We start from the raw sequence: 17,318 nt of genomic DNA on the forward strand, positions 1-17,318 counted from the left end.
TTCGTCTCTTGAATCTAATTTATCCTTTATTTTCTTTAAACATTTTAAACGTTATATCCTCCTGTTTGCCCATACTCATGTTTTCTTCCATTTGTTCTTCGTTCTTCTTTTTTGGTTCTTTTTCCTCCGTGTTCAGGACTTTCCGCTTTCCTTTTCTTCTTTTCTTCCTCCGAGATTTTCTTCTTTAAGCCAAGTTGTTATTCGATTATTTCCCTCACTTCCGCTTTCGTTTCCACTTCTACCAGTGCTGCTATCTCTGCTCGTTACCGAGCTACTCCTACTCTTATTCGATATATCCATTGGCCTGCCTCTCTTCTTTATCTTGTTGTCAACAGTAGATGTAGTAGGGCCGGTTCTAACCCAGGTCCTCTGAGGGAGGTGAGGTGCGAGGGGATCTCAGCGGAGCGGGGGTATGACGTCACGCGGGGTTGGGGGGGGGGTCACGTTAATGACAAGCATAAACAAAAGAGCGGTATTCTTTTGAAAAGGATTAGGCCTAATCCTTTTTGGGTCTAATCCTTTTTTGGGTCTAATCCTTTTTATTGTTCTTTTATTTTATTGTATTTTATTATATTTTGAAAAAGATTTTGGGGACCTAATCTTTTTATTGTTCTTTTATTTTATTTATTGTATTTTATTATATTTTGAAAAAAGATTTTGGGACCTAATCTTTTTTATTGTTCTTTATTTTATTTTATTGTATTTTATTATATTTTGAAAAAGATTTTGCGGACCTAATCCTTTATTGTTCTTTTTATTTATTGTATTTTATTTTATTGTATTTTATTTTATTTTTTAAGGAAAAATTTTATTTTTTAAGGAAAAATTTTAATAGCGCTAATGATCGGCTGCTTTGTCTGGGGATTACTCGATTAGACACAATACAATTGGACACAATTGGCTTTGATTGACTAATCGGAGGTGTCTCCCTCGTTTACATATCAGCGCCGATGTTCGGCTGCTTTGTACTCTCGAGGTACACCCGTAATAGATAATTCCAGGTTTTTTTTCCCGTTCGACGTATAAACAATAGAGATTAAGCGGACAAGCTTTCAGAGATTATCGGGGACACAAAGAAAATTTTTTCTTGCAAATGGGATACTATAGAAAACCTTTTATACTCTTTTTTTTTTACTCTTATACATATTTTATGACTTTATTTCATAAACTTACATTTTTGAGATATTTCAGTCCAACCTTTTCAAGCAATCTGTGTAATACAATAGCGCATTTTTCTACGATCCTAGGTACATTTTGCAAGAAAATTTTCTTTCGTGTCAACCCCCAACAGTCTCTGAAAGCTGTTGTCGAATATAAGAAGGATCGAAGCGCAGCAGATCATAGTACATCATTTGAAAACGCATCGACACGTCGGTAGCAAAAAATAGTGTTCTCTCGGAAAGTGTTTTGTCAGAAAAAAAGATAGTGTTCTGTTAGTCTTCTGTGATATATATATATGTGTGATAATACATCAAATGGAAAACGAAGACGAAGATCGCGTGTTGTCGTCCGACAGTGACTGTATTAGTGACTGCAGTGAGGATAGTGACCTCTGCACTAGTCAGATCAAAAATAGTATCTATTCGCCAGAAATTAATGCATTTAAGCGACGAAAAATATTGCACGATATCCTTTTATTACTCGGACTGGCGGCGCTTTTAGCAGTATGTGCGTCCTGTATGATTAGGNTCTCTCTCTCTCGCGCGTATGGTACGACCGTTATTGAGAATTCGAATTATCAAATTCAGTTATATCAATTATTGTTATCAGGAGCTTCGACTTTAGGAAGTCGCCGTAACAGACGCTCGTTGTTAGACCTAAGACTTAGAATATTGACGTTTTTCTAACGTTTCGAGAATTATGGTCAGTTCATGTTAGTACGTTAATTCTGCGTCCAATCTAGTGATGGTCGGTATTTTCGTACCTGTTACTTTGTAACTGTTATCGGAAGATAACCGTTTGTAACTCGTTATCAATTTTCCCTAATACCAGTTATTTTATAACTTGTTATATGTATGTATGTACATACGTATTTTATTCATCGTTTCTCTCGGAACATATCTAAGGAATCTTTCTGGAAATTTTTAGAAGTTCCTATCTGATAGCCAATCGGCGATTCAATCATTAAATAAATAGGCTGTTTTTGAACATTTCTCTCTTTTACAAAGAAAAAAGTCGGAAGAAGCGCCAAAGCGCTATAAGTGTCAAAGCGAACGTACTCATAAAAGATAGATTAAGTCCTGATTGTGTGCAGTCGCTATTGAAGAGAGATGCTATACCCGGTCTACACCGACGAAATAATCCTACTGAAAATCTATAGTTTACGTTACGTAAACTATAGATGTAGACCGGGTATAAGATAGATTATAGCGCATTCAGCAGAACAAACCGCTTAATTGCAATCAAACGTGATTGGCTCTTACTTTTAAAGCTAACAAATCAACATCGAGTTGACAAGAAGTGCGTTCCGTTTCAACATAATGCGCGCATGATCTATAATATACGTGACGTGTACTATAGACAAATGCGCGCATATGCGTGAAACAGAACGCACCCAAGGCAACAACCTATGTTATTGGTTTTCAATTTTTAGCAAAGCATGTTGGTTATCTTGTGCAATAGATAGACTTAATGGGTGACTTAACCTTCTTTTACTGATATAACACGAGTACATTATTTATACTTTACATTTACACTGTTACATACTGTTTATCATATATTTTATCATATATTTCGGCAAGATGCGAAAGAAAGAAGAAAACTAGTGACATATGGTCCTTTTTTACTATTCTTAATACTGAATTTGCGTCTTGTAATTTGTGCAAACATAAACTTTCATATAGAAGTACCACAAATAATTTAAGAAAACACATATTAGCAAGACATCCAACAGTAGCTTTACCGTCTACAAGTAAAGTACCTGCAATCAATTTATCAGTATGCAATCAAAATGAGGTAAGAATCCTGTTTAATTCTCATAAAAAAATACATATGTATAATTACATATGTATCTTTCTTTCAATCTCTATTTATATTTTGCCACATTTTTTATCTTTCTATAAAATTAATATTATTATATGCATACTGAGATGAATTATTTAACTTATTTTTCTTTATGAAAAAATTAGAAAATATTTAATAAAAATATTTTATTTTCAATCAATAGTTGAGGTAAATTTATGCTAAAAATTTATTTTTAGGATATTTCTTTAACATCATGTTTGGATGAAGAAATGAATGATGAACCTGATCAATACACTCCAAGCAATTGTGCAGATATAAGCCTCGCATCTAATAATTCTAATATGTCTAGTCCTGCGTGTTCAATAATATCTTCTGATTCATCTTCAGAAAGAAAGATTTCAAGCAGTTTATCAGTCACTTTAGAAGATATTAAGAATAAAACAGGTATCGATAATAAATCAATATTACAGAAAAAATTTGAGTCTCATAAATGCGAAAAGATCTCATCATATATACCAAAAAAAGCTCACTAATAAAGAGAAAAAAATAATTGATAATAAGTTACTACAGTTATTTATTAAAGATTTCCAACCATTTCGTATTGTCGAAGACAAAGGATTTGTAGAATTTGTTAGAGCATTAAATCCAACTTATCAAATTCCTTCAAGACATTTTATTTCTAAAACGGCAATACCAGCTCTTTATGAAGAGTGTCTTACCTATACTAAAGAACTAATAAATTCTGGCTCAAGTTTTTGTTTAACTACTGACTGCTGGACGTCACGAAATACAGAAAGTTACATTGCTGTAAAGTTACATTGCTAGTTCATTTTATTAATGATAATTTTGAATTAATATCTGTGCTATTAGAATGTTCAGTAATGTTCACAAATCATACAAGTCAAAATTTGTCACATGAAATAAGAAGAATTGTACATGAATGGGGTATTGAAAAAAAAATTCTGTTAGCAGTATCAGATAGTGCTAGCAATATAAAAAATGCTATTTTTAAAGAACTAGGATGGAAACATTTTAGCTGTTTTGCTCACACAATAAATTTAATTGTTAATGATGCATTACATGTTGATGCAATCGCTGAAATTCTAGAGAAAATCAAAATTATTGTTGGTCATTTTAAAAGGAGTTACATTTCAAATGAGAAATTGATGTTATTTCAAAGAAATAATTGTGAGCAGCCTTTAAAACTTATTCAAGATGTACCCACTAAATGGAATTCTACTTATTTTATGCTAGAACGATTTTTCAAGCTTGAGACTGCAATTCGTAGCACATTAGCTGTATTAGATAAGGATCTTCCAATACTTACAATGGAAGAATGGAAAATAATTAATGAAATGTGTCAGATATTAAAGCCATTTGAAGCAGTAACAAAAACAATTAGCGGAGAAAAATACTGTTCTGCGTCTTTAATTATTCCATTAACAAATGGTTTAAGAAACATATGTACAACTTTACCAAAAAAGAATTTTTCACCATCTGTAATGAAAGTGGTCTCCAAACTTCAAAATGGCTTTAATACGAGACTTAGTAATATAGAAAGTAATACTACGCTATCAGTATGTACATTTTTGGAATCCTAGATTTAAAGGATTAGCCTTTTCCAGTGAAAGTGCTGGTTGAACATGCAAAAAAAGTAGTCATTTCATCATTAATAAATAATATAGATATTACTGAACAAGCAAAACGTAATTGCAAATAAAAATAGTGGATCAGATCAAAATGAATTAGACAAAGACGAGTTATCTGTATGGTACATGTTTGATAACATTACTGTTACTAAACCAAAAAAAACGCCCTTGTCTACAGCTTTAATTGAAATTCAACGATACATTGATGAAGTAGATATACTTCCACGACAAGAAAATCCAAATAATTGGTGGAAAGAAAATACGAAATATTTCCCATATCTTTCGAACTTAGCAAAAAAATATTTATGTGCTTTAGGAACGTCTGTTCCATGTGAAAGACTTTTTTCAAAAGCAGGTCTCTTTTTGTCACCGTAGAAATCGATTATCTACAAATAAAATGAAAAAATTATTATTTTTAAATACAAATGTCCAAAAGTAAGCTTGCTATTGTCTTATTATGTTTTTAATTATTTAAATATAAACATACTTTTTTTTTATTTTTCATTTTTTCATTTTGTTTTGCATTATTACACAAATCTTTCGTGCAATTACATTTATGTTAGTTATATGTAGTAAGTTACATATTTGAGTACAAAGTTTATGTAATAAGTTCATTTAATAAGTTGTGCACGTTTCTTTTCGTATTTATACATGGATTTTATTTGTATTAATAAATATAATAACAGATTAATGTAATTAGTATTACTGTGATGTCAAAAATCGAGATGCAATTATGAAACTAGTATGTGATGATCAACTGTGATTATTCAATTATAATCTACATTAAAATGTAACTATAATTTACATTTTAATAAATAATGTCTATATTACGATAATTCTTGCGATGTTTTATTGTTATGCAAGTTTGCTTTCATATAAATATGTATATAAATATGCATATCATACCTAATATATTATATATACCACATTTAATATAAAAGATATTACGTTCTACATATATATGTATACAATATATACGCACTATAAAGAAATCAGTCAATTATGTTTTTAACAAATAGAACGTAATAATACGTAACATCTTTTATAGTAAATATAATTAGTTTTCCTATACATATGCATTATATTTTCTACAAATTTTAGGGCCACTTCGATCAACTTCGATTAATTTTAATTGTTGGTTAAAGTGTTGCCAACACTGACAAAATGTTTCATGCTAGAAAGAGAACATAATATTTCGCTCTCTTTCTAGCATGAAACACTTTGTCAGTGTTTGCAACATTTTAATCAACGATTAAAGTCAACCGAAGTTGGTCGAAGTGGCCCTTAATGGAATTAAAACTGTATAAAAACCTATATAAAAAAAACTATATAAAATAACTGCTTAAATGAGGAGTTATTTGTGAATAACGATAACCGTAGTAACCGTTATAGCAAAATAACTATTTAGCTCATCACTAATTAACACATACACATTTTAATAAATTTTATATATAATAATTGCGTTTATTAACATTTGAGTTATATACATTTTATATACACTTGTTCCATAAGTATTTGTATTGGTGCGTGCGCCACATAAGGTTCCTTGTACAACATTTGTTTCCCCATTCAGCCTCTCCTCATCCTCTCTCCCACCTGATATGTAAATTCTTCCTCCTCTCTGTTCCTCCTCCTTGCTATACTCAACATTCTTGTCAAAGCTCGTGCCCCATTTATCTGTTGCCTCCAACTTTCATGTTTTTCTCCAGTCATATCGCATGTTTCGAAAACATGTTGAAGCGTCTCTTCTTCTTTTCCGCATAGTCTGCACCTTCTATTCTCCTCCGCTTCCCAATACTTGTTTGCCCTCGTTTCAGTGCCTAATCTAAATCTTGCTTCCATTTCCAAAGCTCCTTTCCGATTATTTTCTTTACTTAGATATTCTGGTTTTTCCATGGCTTCTGGTACTAAGTTTTATATTCCTTCGCAAATTTTGATCTTTCTAGCTTCTCACTCCATATCTGTCTTTCCATACATTCACCAATGTCTTTCAACCTAATCCAAATTCCACTTCCATTTTTCATTTCAAGATCATAATAATCTATCGACCATCCTTTTTCTTCAAGGTATTTTTTCCTTGCGGTTTTCCATCTTTCACATGTTTCTCTTTTCCTGTTTATTCTCATTTCTGTGCTAAATTTATTCTTTACTCTAATGCACTCTTTAATCAGTTCATTTCCTTCGCTTTTCATTATTTTTTCCTCGTATTTTACCGCTCTTATTCCTGATTTGGTTGCAATTTTATTTCTTTTTGTTTCCAAGTGAAGCATGTGGCTAGGTGTCGTTCTGTCCAGTTTTAGTGTCCATTTTATATATTTATCTTGTAAACCTTCAATTTCCTTATACTCTTTCTAGCCCCATATCTCCACGCCATACATCATAATACTCTCCACCAAAACTTCAAACAAGTACATTCTTTTTTCCAGTTATCCTTGAAGTTTCTTTCTCCTATACTCCATACTTTTCCTAGAACGGCCATTGCTTTCTTCCTTATATTCTTTATATGTGCTTCATTTCCGTTGTTTCTTTGTAAAGTGTATCCTAGATAGTTGAATTCCTTCACCTCCTCGATGTCTTTTCCTTCCCATGTGAATGTTATGTTTCTCTTCCTTCCTCCTGCCTTTCTTCCTCTCATGATTTTAGATTTATCTATGTTCAGTTCCAATCCTCTGTCCTGTATGTATTTCCTGAATTTTTTAATCATTTCTTTTATTCCTCCTTCGTTGTTTGCTAGCAACACCACGTCATCCGCATACGAGACTGTCCAAACCTTCTTCCTTCCTATCACTATTCCTCCTAACTGTACACTTCTCATAGTGCTTTCCAAATCTGCAAAAGCTAAGTTAAACAGTGCTGTACTGAGCGGACATCCCTGCCTCACTCCTTTTTCCGTGTTTATTTCTTCTGATAATTTTTCATCTATCCTTATTTTAAAAGCCGTTCCGTTATCTCCTTTATTCTATCTCTCAATTTACTACTGATTTCATCTTTCTCCATCAGTTCCCATAATTTTTCTCTTCTTATTTTATCAAAAGCTCCTTTCATATCTGCGAAGAATAGGTAGATTTCTCCCTTTTCTTTCTTCGTTTCCTCTTCCATGGCCGTCTTCACAATATATATAGCTTCTAAAGTTCCTTTTCCTATTCTATATCCAGTTTGTGTCTCTCCCATTATTTCCCTTTCTTCCATTTCCTTCTCCAACCTCTTCCTGATTATCTCTGCATAGATTTTATATCCTGTGTCCATTAGCGTTATTCCTCTATAGTTCTTTACGTCATGTATGTCTCCTTTTTTATGTATGGGTGTTACTATGCCTATTTTCCATTCTTCTGGTAGTTTCTGCTCTCCGTTCCAAATCTTGTTTATTATCTTGTGAAATTCTTCTACTATCTCCTCCTCCCCATATAGCCATGCTTCATTTGGTATTTTGTCCTCTCCTGCTGCTTTCTTTTTCTTCAATCTTTTAATCACATCCCTCACTTCCTTTAAACTTATTTCATTTTCTTGATTTGCTATCCTGTCTATTTCTACAACTTCTTTTTCTACCGTTCCCTTCATTTGGACTTGAAAGTGCTCTTTCCATTCGTTTATTTTGATCTTGTCACTCATCTTCGTTCTTCTTTTCCTTTGTCTGTTTATTATCTCCCAGAATTTCTTTCCTGACTTATCATTCTTCGCTTCAATCCATTCTCTCTCTTTATAATTTGTTTTCTTCTTCTCCAATAAGTTTCTATACTTTTTCCTGTAGACCAAGTACTGATCTTTTTTGGTCTCATCTTCTCTGTATCCTCTCTTAGCATCCTTCAGTTCCTTCTTGGCAAAGTGGCATTCCTCGTCCCACCATCTTTTTTCATCTGGTCTCTCTTTAACCTTTATTTTTTTTATTGGAATTGAGTTTCTTATTTTTCTTCTTAAGTCCTTCCATTCGAATACATTTCCTATTTTTTTAAGTCTTTCCATATATTCTTCTATCTCATTGTCTGACCATTTGATTATCTCTTTCTCTTTTTCCATTTCTTCTTCTCTTTCCATTCCAATTCTTAAGCTTACTTTAATCATTAGATGATCTGACGCTACTCCTTCTACCATTTCCATTTCTTCTATCCTTTCCTCTCCTTTTCGATTTGTAATCACGTAATCAATTACCGATCTTTCTACCGCTCCGATATAAGTCATACTGCCTTTTTCCTCTCCTTGGACATTCCCATTTATTATGTACAAGCCGTTTTCTTCTAACCATTTTATAAGTACTCTGCCCTCCTCATTTATTACTTTGTCCTCTGATGTTCTACTTTCTTCGGCAGTGTCGTCTTCAATTCTTCCTCCTTTTTCTGCTGTCCTCGCATTGAAGTCTCCTCCTATTATAATATATCTGTCTTTGTTTTCTTCTATAATCTCAGATATTTTCTCGTAATTTTCCTTCCTGTTTTCTCTCATATAAGTACTTATTACTATTATGACTTCATTTCCTGTATCGATTTCCATTTTCATTACTTCGTCTGTCACTTTCTCCATTTTTAACTTTTTTGCTATTAAATTTTTCCTGTGCGCCATCGCCAAGCCTCCTTTTGGTCTTCCTCTCTTTTTTTCTCTTCTTGCCTTTATTTGTATATATTCGTAGTTTTTCATCTTATAATCCATTATTTTGTCCTCTTTTTCGATCCATGTTTCTGAAATGTTTATTAGATCAGATTTTCTCAGTTGTTCCCAATCGTCCTCTTCTAGACTTGTAAGACCTGCAACGTTCCAGAAAATTATTTCTATGTTTTTCTTTTCCTCCTCTCTTATTTTCTTTTTGTCAGGTCTTGATGTTCTTTCTCTTTTTCTATTGAGTTCTTTGTATGTTTGCTTCTCTCTTTCCTTTCCGAAACCACTTTTCTACTTTCTCGTTCCAGTAGAAAACCTCTTTATCCGTGATAATCTTATTATGTCCTATGTCACACTTCGTGCCATTCAGCTCCAGTTCTCTTCTCTTTTTGATCACCTCTCTTTTGCTTTGTCTCTCCTTGCATGTAGCGTCATCATTTATATAGATTTTGTCCTTTTCTCCTCTTAGCTTGTTTTTTCTTTTCATTATTTCAAACTTTTGCTCTTTGCTTACCAGTTGAATTCCTATAGTTTTTTCTGCGTTCCTTATTTTCCATATTTTCCTTATCTCTACCTTTATTTCCAGTTTTTGAGCAAGCCATCCTATTAGTTCCTCCTTATCTTGTATCTCTAATCCCTTGATTATTACATTCTTCTTTCTTTTTTCTCTCTCTGCCTCCTCTACAATCCACTCCAATTCTTTCTTCATTTTTTCATTCTCTTTTATGTCTTTTCCACTATCATGTTCTCGCCTATTGCTGTGAGATTTTTCTTTTATTTCACTTTGCATTTTTTTTACCGCTTCCTCCAGTTTGCTTACTTTGATTTCATTTATATCTTCCTTTTTCCCTCTCTCTCTTTTTATGTCATCAATTTCTTTACTCATTTTCTCTAGTTTCTTGTTTGTCTCTGCTTCTAGATCTCTCATCATTTTTTTCATTACTTTGTTATCTTCCTCTATTTTCTCTAGTTTTTGTTCCAAGCTTTTCCATCTCCCTCTATCCTCTTCGTCTCTTGAATCTAATTTATCCTTTATTTCTTTAAACATTTTAAACGTTATATCCTCCTGTTTGCCCATACTCATGTTTTCTTCCATTTGTTCTTCGTTCTTCTTTTTTGGTTCTTTTCCTCCGTGTTCAGGACTTTCCGCTTTCCTTTTCTTCTTTTCTTCCTCCGAGATTTTCTTCTTAAGCCAAGTTGTTATTCGATTATTTCCCTCACTTCCGCTTTCGTTTCCACTTCTACCAGTGCTGCTATCTCTGCTCGTTACCGAGCTACTCCTACTCTTATTCGATATATCCATTGGCCTGCCTCTCTTCTTTATCTTGTTGTCAACAGTAGATGTAGTAGGCCGGTTCTAACCCAGGTCCTCTGAGGGAGGTGAGGTGCGAGGGGATCTCAGCGGAGCGGGGGTATGACGTCACGCGGGGGTTGGGGGGGGGGTCACGTTAATGACAAGCATAAACAAAAGAGCGGTATTCTTTTGAAAAGGATTAGGCCTAATCCTTTTTTGGGTCTAATCCTTTTTTGGGTCTAATCCTTTTTATTGTTCTTTTATTTTATTGTATTTTATTATATTTTGAAAAAGATTTTGGGGACCTAATCTTTTTTATTGTTCTTTTATTTTATTTTATTGTATTTTATTATATTTTGAAAAAGATTTTGGGGACCTAATCTTTTTTATTGTTCTTTTATTTTATTTTATTGTATTTTATTATATTTTGAAAAAGATTTTGCGGACCTAATCCTTTTTATTGTTCTTTTATTTTATTGTATTTTATTTTATTGTATTTTATTTTATTTTTTAAGGAAAAATTTTATTTTTTAAGGAAAAATTTTAATAGCGCTAATGATCGGCTGCTTTGTCTGGGGATTACTCGATTAGACACAATACAATTGGACACAATTGGCTTTGATTGACTAATCGGAGGTGTCTCCCTCGTTTACATATCAGCGCCGATGTTCGGCTGCTTTGTACTCTCGAGGTACACCCGTAATAGATAATTCCAGGTTTTTTTTCCCGTTCGACGTATAAACAATAGAGATTAAGCGGACAAGCTTTCAGAGATTATCGGGGGACACAAAGAAAATTTTTTCTTGCAAATGGGATACTATAGAAAACCTTTTATACTCTTTTTTTTTTTTACTCTTATACATATTTTTATGACTTTATTTCATAAACTTACATTTTTGAGATATTTCAGTCCAACCTTTTCAAGCAATCTGTGTAATACAATAGCGCATTTTTTCTACGATCCTAGGTACATTTGCAAGAAAATTTTCTTTCGTGTCAACCCCCAACAGTCTCTGAAAGCTTGTTGGTCGAATATAAGAAGGATCGAAGCGCAGCAGATCATAGTACATCATTTGAAAACGCATCGACACGTCGGTAGCAAAAAATAGTGTTCTCTCGGAAAGTGTTTTGTCAGAAAAAAGATAGTGTTCTGTTAGTCTTCTGTGATATATATATATTGTGTGATAATACATCAAATGGAAAACGAAGACGAAGATCGCGTGTTGTCGTCCGACAGTGACTGTATTAGTGACTGCAGTGAGGATAGTGACTCTGCACTAGTCAGATCAAAAATAGTATCTATCGCAGAAATTAATGCATTAAGCGGACGAAAAAAATATTGCACGATATCCTTTTATTACTCGACTGGCGGCGCTTTAGCAGTATGTGCGTCCTGTATGATTAGGTTGCAAGGTGTAGACCCCATAGAGATGTATGCCGTACGAAAACATGTGATTCAGACATTGGATGCAACGGATGGACGATACTGTTCTAATTGCAGAGATCCGTTATATCTAACATTTCCGTGCAATATGTGTCCACAATGCACGTGAAAAAAAACATTAAAAAAGTGTCCACAATGCACGTTGTGAAAAAAAAACATTAAAAAAGTGAATAAGACTAAAGTGTGCGAGCAACGGAATAAAAAATTAATGAACATGTCGGTGGTGGAATATTTAAGAAATCGTGAACTTGGCGGAAGAAATTCTCCAATCGCGACCTCCCATCTAAAATCGTATATAAAGATTAGAAAGAGGGATATACGAATTAGAAAGAGGAACAAATTAGAGGCAACCATTTGCCGAGATTGCTGTTTGCCAGGCGGAAATCGAGAAGCGTGTTCCGAAAGGATGCGAGGAATCCATCAGCATAACTATTGAATATATGATCAGTTATGATTCTGATTCGGATTCTGATCAATAATTGGAGGTAGGTCGCATGTGTAGGTATTTATTATCAAATTATTCAAATAATTAATAAATTTTTTTTTATGTGCAGAAAGAGTCACACTCTTCCACCGGCCGCCCCACCATCGCCTCTCATCGCCGCCCCACCATCGCCTCTCATCGACACCACCACCACCACCATATCGTCGTTGCCATCGCCCTCCTATTATATTATATATTATATATTCAATTATATATTATTCATTTTATATTTTTTGTATTCTTTTTTATACTTTTATAATTGTATTATATAATTGTATATATTACGTATTTTAAATTCTTTAAAATTTCATTTTGCACACTATGTATATAATACACATTTATATAATACACATTTATATTTTAAATTCTTTAAAATTTCTTTTGCACACTATGTATATAATACACATTTATATTTTAAATTCTTTAAAATTTCTTTTGCACACTATGTATATAATACACATTTATATTTTGTATATTTTAAATTCTTTTGCACACTATGTATATAATACACATTTTATTTTATTTTATTAAAAATTAATTAATATAAAAAATCTTATTTATTTTCCAAATTCCTCTCTCCCTCTCTTTTCATTGCTCCATTTATTACTAAATTATAAGAAAACTATTAAAAAATTATATTAAATTATCAAAAATATTTTCATTGTGTGATATCTCTTCTCTCACGTGCACCGTATCACTTCTTCTGTCTCTTTCTTTCTTTCCTAGTGTTTGCTCTCTCATGATAATTCTCTCGCAAGGAGCTATGCATGAAAGCTGGGACGGGAGAGCGCGCCAAACGCAAAGAAAGTACACCATGATATAGATTTATAACTATTTATTCTGTTTATATATTTAGTATACAAATATAATTTTTGTCTTACATATTAAGAATTAAAAGCTAAAGATGCCAGCTCGCAATCGACGAGTTCATGCTTGTTGAAAACATCACTCGCGCGTATTACATATGATACTTCTTTCGGATCCGTTACAGTGGACGCGATATTGCAGAATTGTGTAAATTTAACATCAACTGTTTGGATAATTTTATCTAATCGATCAAAAGTTGCATCTATGCATTGATCGAGATCGAACATACGATGTAACGTCGATTCGACCATCATCATGCGTACATCCGAAGTTTCGAGACTTATGAGTTTGACGTCGTTAATCGTACGAACTCTCACTGTTAGCGGTCCAACGCTTATAAAATTGTAGTCATCTTTAGAGTCGTTCCGAAGTAAATTTTGAATATTGCGACGCTGCTCGTAGAGTCCTTTCCATGTTTCGAGAGATAATATCAGTTCCTTTCCTCGATGATCTCCTATGGCAATCTCCATGTAACTCGGTGGACCCACGTTGATACCAATTTCGAGGAATTTGAATTCCGTAGCTGTCAATGCGTATCGTCTACCTAGTATACGAGTCGCACGACGCTCCAACGAAATGCTATAGAAAAATTAAAATTAAATAATAGTAATAATAATAAAATTATAAAAATAGAAAAAAGTCAAATGAAACTTACTCGTCACATTTGTTCTCAAACGAAGTTTTATTACGACTCGGCACGTAATTATTATTCACGCGTCTTCTGACGTCGCTGCCGCTACTGCTTCTTTCGACGTAGTACATTTCTTTGAAGGTTATGAAAAGTGAACCATGAGCGGTTAACGCGAGACTGATCGTACAGGAATTAACCGGTTATACGTGACGCTCATCTTCCAAAAGTATGATGTAGTGGGGGGGATGAATGCTTCTAACGCTTTGAATTTTAGGAGAAGGGTGAAATAACGCTCAGATAAAATATTCTTAGAAACGCAAGGAAAGGTCTAGGGAGGAGGAAATAAGAGATAAAACACATATTAATGTTTACATATTTGTTTTATTTTCTTGCAATTTTTTTCTGGCGTTGCGACCACCAGTTAAATATTTTAAATACATTTTGTAATGCGCAATTCTTAACATGTTTTCCACATCGCATACTATTGATAATATCTAATTTATTTAAAGCATCAATATCTTCGTAATCTGCATCCAAGGTTTCAATAATAATATAGCCATTTCCCGCATCGTCTAGTATATCGGTCAACCATTTTCGCTTTTCAAGTCCTTTAACGTATACGACAGACGATTCTTCTTCTTCTTCTTCTTCGTGTATCGTACCAACGACAGCTGTTGTAATCGCACGCTGAGCCAAGCCATACGGAATGTTTCCGTCTTCCCATTGTAATCCGTGATGATTTCTAATCAGCCATGAGACTTGACATCGCTCAGATTTTGTAAGCGTGTGCCACGGTACGGGACTTGCGAAAAAGTAATGCGATAGAACGTATCCCTTTCTCAAGACTGCCGCTTCCTTCACGACAAAATTTTTCCCAATGATAAATCCTTGCAGATCCACAAACGTTGGTACGGACATGATGAGATCTCTATCTCTCTCTTCGATACGCCAGTCGAGAGGAATGACAAAACTCTAAAACCATCTCGCAAGACTTTGATTTATATCATGCTCCTCTTCCCCCTCTCTCTTGTGTCGATGTTATCGCCTAGGTGATTTTGCGTACAACGTTGGTCAACGGATTGTATTGGATCATGCGATCGTGTATGATGAGACAGTACGCAGTGGTATTCGGCGGCACATTCTCCTTACACTCGAATTCCAATCTCACATCCACAGTTGCGCTCTTAACCGATTCGTTTTGTCGAGAACAATCGATAATCACGAACGGACCGTGTTGCATAAACTTCAGGATGTCGAGATTCGGCTCGAAATACTCGTGTCCGTAATAATTCTTGCAGAAGCGTGCGTACGTATCATATAGAATGGCATATCTGCTTTTATCTAAATCCAGATTCATATCGTCATACGGATAATATTCCGAATTCAGATAGAGTTTCACGTTGATCAATTTGCAGTCGTCGAATCGACTCACATCCTTAGACATGACATTCTTCCGACCTGTCTGCAGAGCGAAGATAACGTATCGTGGTTTCTCCAGCTGAGTCGCAGTCTTAATGGCCCACGAATGCTTGGTTGTAAGCTGCAATAGCGGATACTCGTACAGATCCCATGAGCGAAAAGCCATGCTGAGATATCGTCCGCTTTCCAGAGCACGCAGCATCGACAACTTTTTGATTTCGCTCAACAGCACGTGAGGCATTCGCCATTGTATCTTGAATATGTCGATCACAGGCTCTTGCGCCGAACTTCCATGCAGACAATTGTTGTCGTTGCGCGATCGTATCAAGATCAATTCGTGACGAGCGTTAATCACCACGCGTTTGTAATCCTCGCAAAATCCCAGCAACATGTAGAGCGGTACGCAAAAATTGAAATGTCCATGCGTGTAGGTAAACGGCTCCCAGCCAGCATTTTTCAAAATCATCTCTCTACCGGATGATACTGTTACATAGTTTTTGAGCGCAGTAGTTATTCCTACGTTTCTATTGCGATCAATCTCAACACCGTCGAGTTCGTATCGAATCTCATCGAACATGAATGCGACGAAATTATTTCCCAGTATCACTTCATTTTCTCCTTCAGCTGGTGGTTTGTTTTTCGTTAGTTTTCCCTCGATGTATAGGAAACTCTCATGCGGCAGCGTATACAGATCCTGTTGTTGTATGGGTATTCTTATCTCGTCATTGTGCCCAAACGTTGTATTGGCGAACGGGTTGTACGTGTGAGTCTCGATCTTGACGATACGATCGTCAAAGATAGGTTCGTCACCGATGTTGAGGATATCGGTCATCGTTCAGCTGTTTCGCACCGCGAATCCCAAAGATTGCAAAAACGCAACGTTCGATGTGTTGAGTTTCTTTTTCTCAGATGATTGGATATTAGCGAACGTCGATGTTGTTGTTGTTGTTGTTGTTGGTGTCACTGATTTCGTAAAGATTGTATTATCTCTCACGTCTTTCGATCCGTTCAACACGAGCATCTCATACGTCGCATACGTACGTTATCGCTGCAACCGTCGTACGTGCAATCTTACGGTGATCTCTTCTCCTCGAAAATCGAGCAATCGTCCGTTTTGGTCGACAACGCGTAACGTTAAATCCGTAATGCTCCGCGCGATGATCGGCAGGTAAATGATCTGCGCTGGCGTTTCCGATATCTTATATCCCGGCGGTACCCTCGGTGAAAATTCATGTATCGTATGAACGAGTTTGCCGTTGTTGTACGCACCCGCGGTCACGTTACATTCTACGCGGATAATATTAACGTTGATAATGTTAATCGGCATGTTCGATTCGTACCATTTTCCCGACTCGAGAATACGATTCGAGAATCCTAGCAGCGATCCAATGTTGCCGGGTTTGCTAAAGTTTAATCTGTATGCGCATTTGATCTCGCTCCTCATCGTATTGTAATTAGTGCGGAACACTATCGGATATTCGTCATCTTCATTGACACCGTTGTCATCTTCATTGACACCGTCGTCAATGTGTTTCATATTGTAATTAGTGCTGAACACTATCGGATATTCGTCATCTTCATTGACGCGATGTTGCCGTGAAATTTCACGTTTCAAAAATTCATGTATATCTCGCAACTCATACGATCCCTCGGGAATCGTAATTTCCGTGTCGTCTTTGCCAAAGTAAAATTTATTATTCGAGGAATTCACATTCGGTATCGTGTGATAAGTCTCAAAATCAGTTAGACCGAGTTCGTATGCATCGTCATCCAAATCTACGGCGGGAAAGAAGTTTGCCGTGAGAACGCTACTCTTCCCACTCAATGTGAATGTCATAGACATGTCGGCAAAACTGTTTAACGAATACTGAGTTAAATAGCGCAATATCAGTCTTTAAATTCGCACGCATCGACCGTTCGAAGAAACTGCAAGCACAATTGTCCACAGATGCTCTGATCGTAAGTTTGAACAGGTGTGT

At 35.0% G+C, this 17,318-nt stretch overlaps 1 protein-coding gene across 1 annotated transcript; it reads right to left on the reverse strand.

Annotated features, from left to right (window-relative positions):
- Positions 1-7,538: 7,538 nt before the first annotated feature.
- Positions 7,539-9,128, reverse strand: LOC112638231. Its single transcript, XM_025409486.1, has one exon. The coding sequence runs from the start codon at positions 9,126-9,128 to the stop codon at positions 7,539-7,541; it is 1,590 nt and encodes a 529-aa protein (XP_025265271.1).
- Positions 9,129-17,318: the final 8,190 nt, after the last annotated feature.

This window comes from Camponotus floridanus, unplaced genomic scaffold (assembly GCF_003227725.1).
Source record: "Camponotus floridanus strain SB8 unplaced genomic scaffold, Cflo_v7.5 scaffold269, whole genome shotgun sequence".
NCBI lineage: Eukaryota > Metazoa > Arthropoda > Insecta > Hymenoptera > Formicidae > Camponotus > Camponotus floridanus.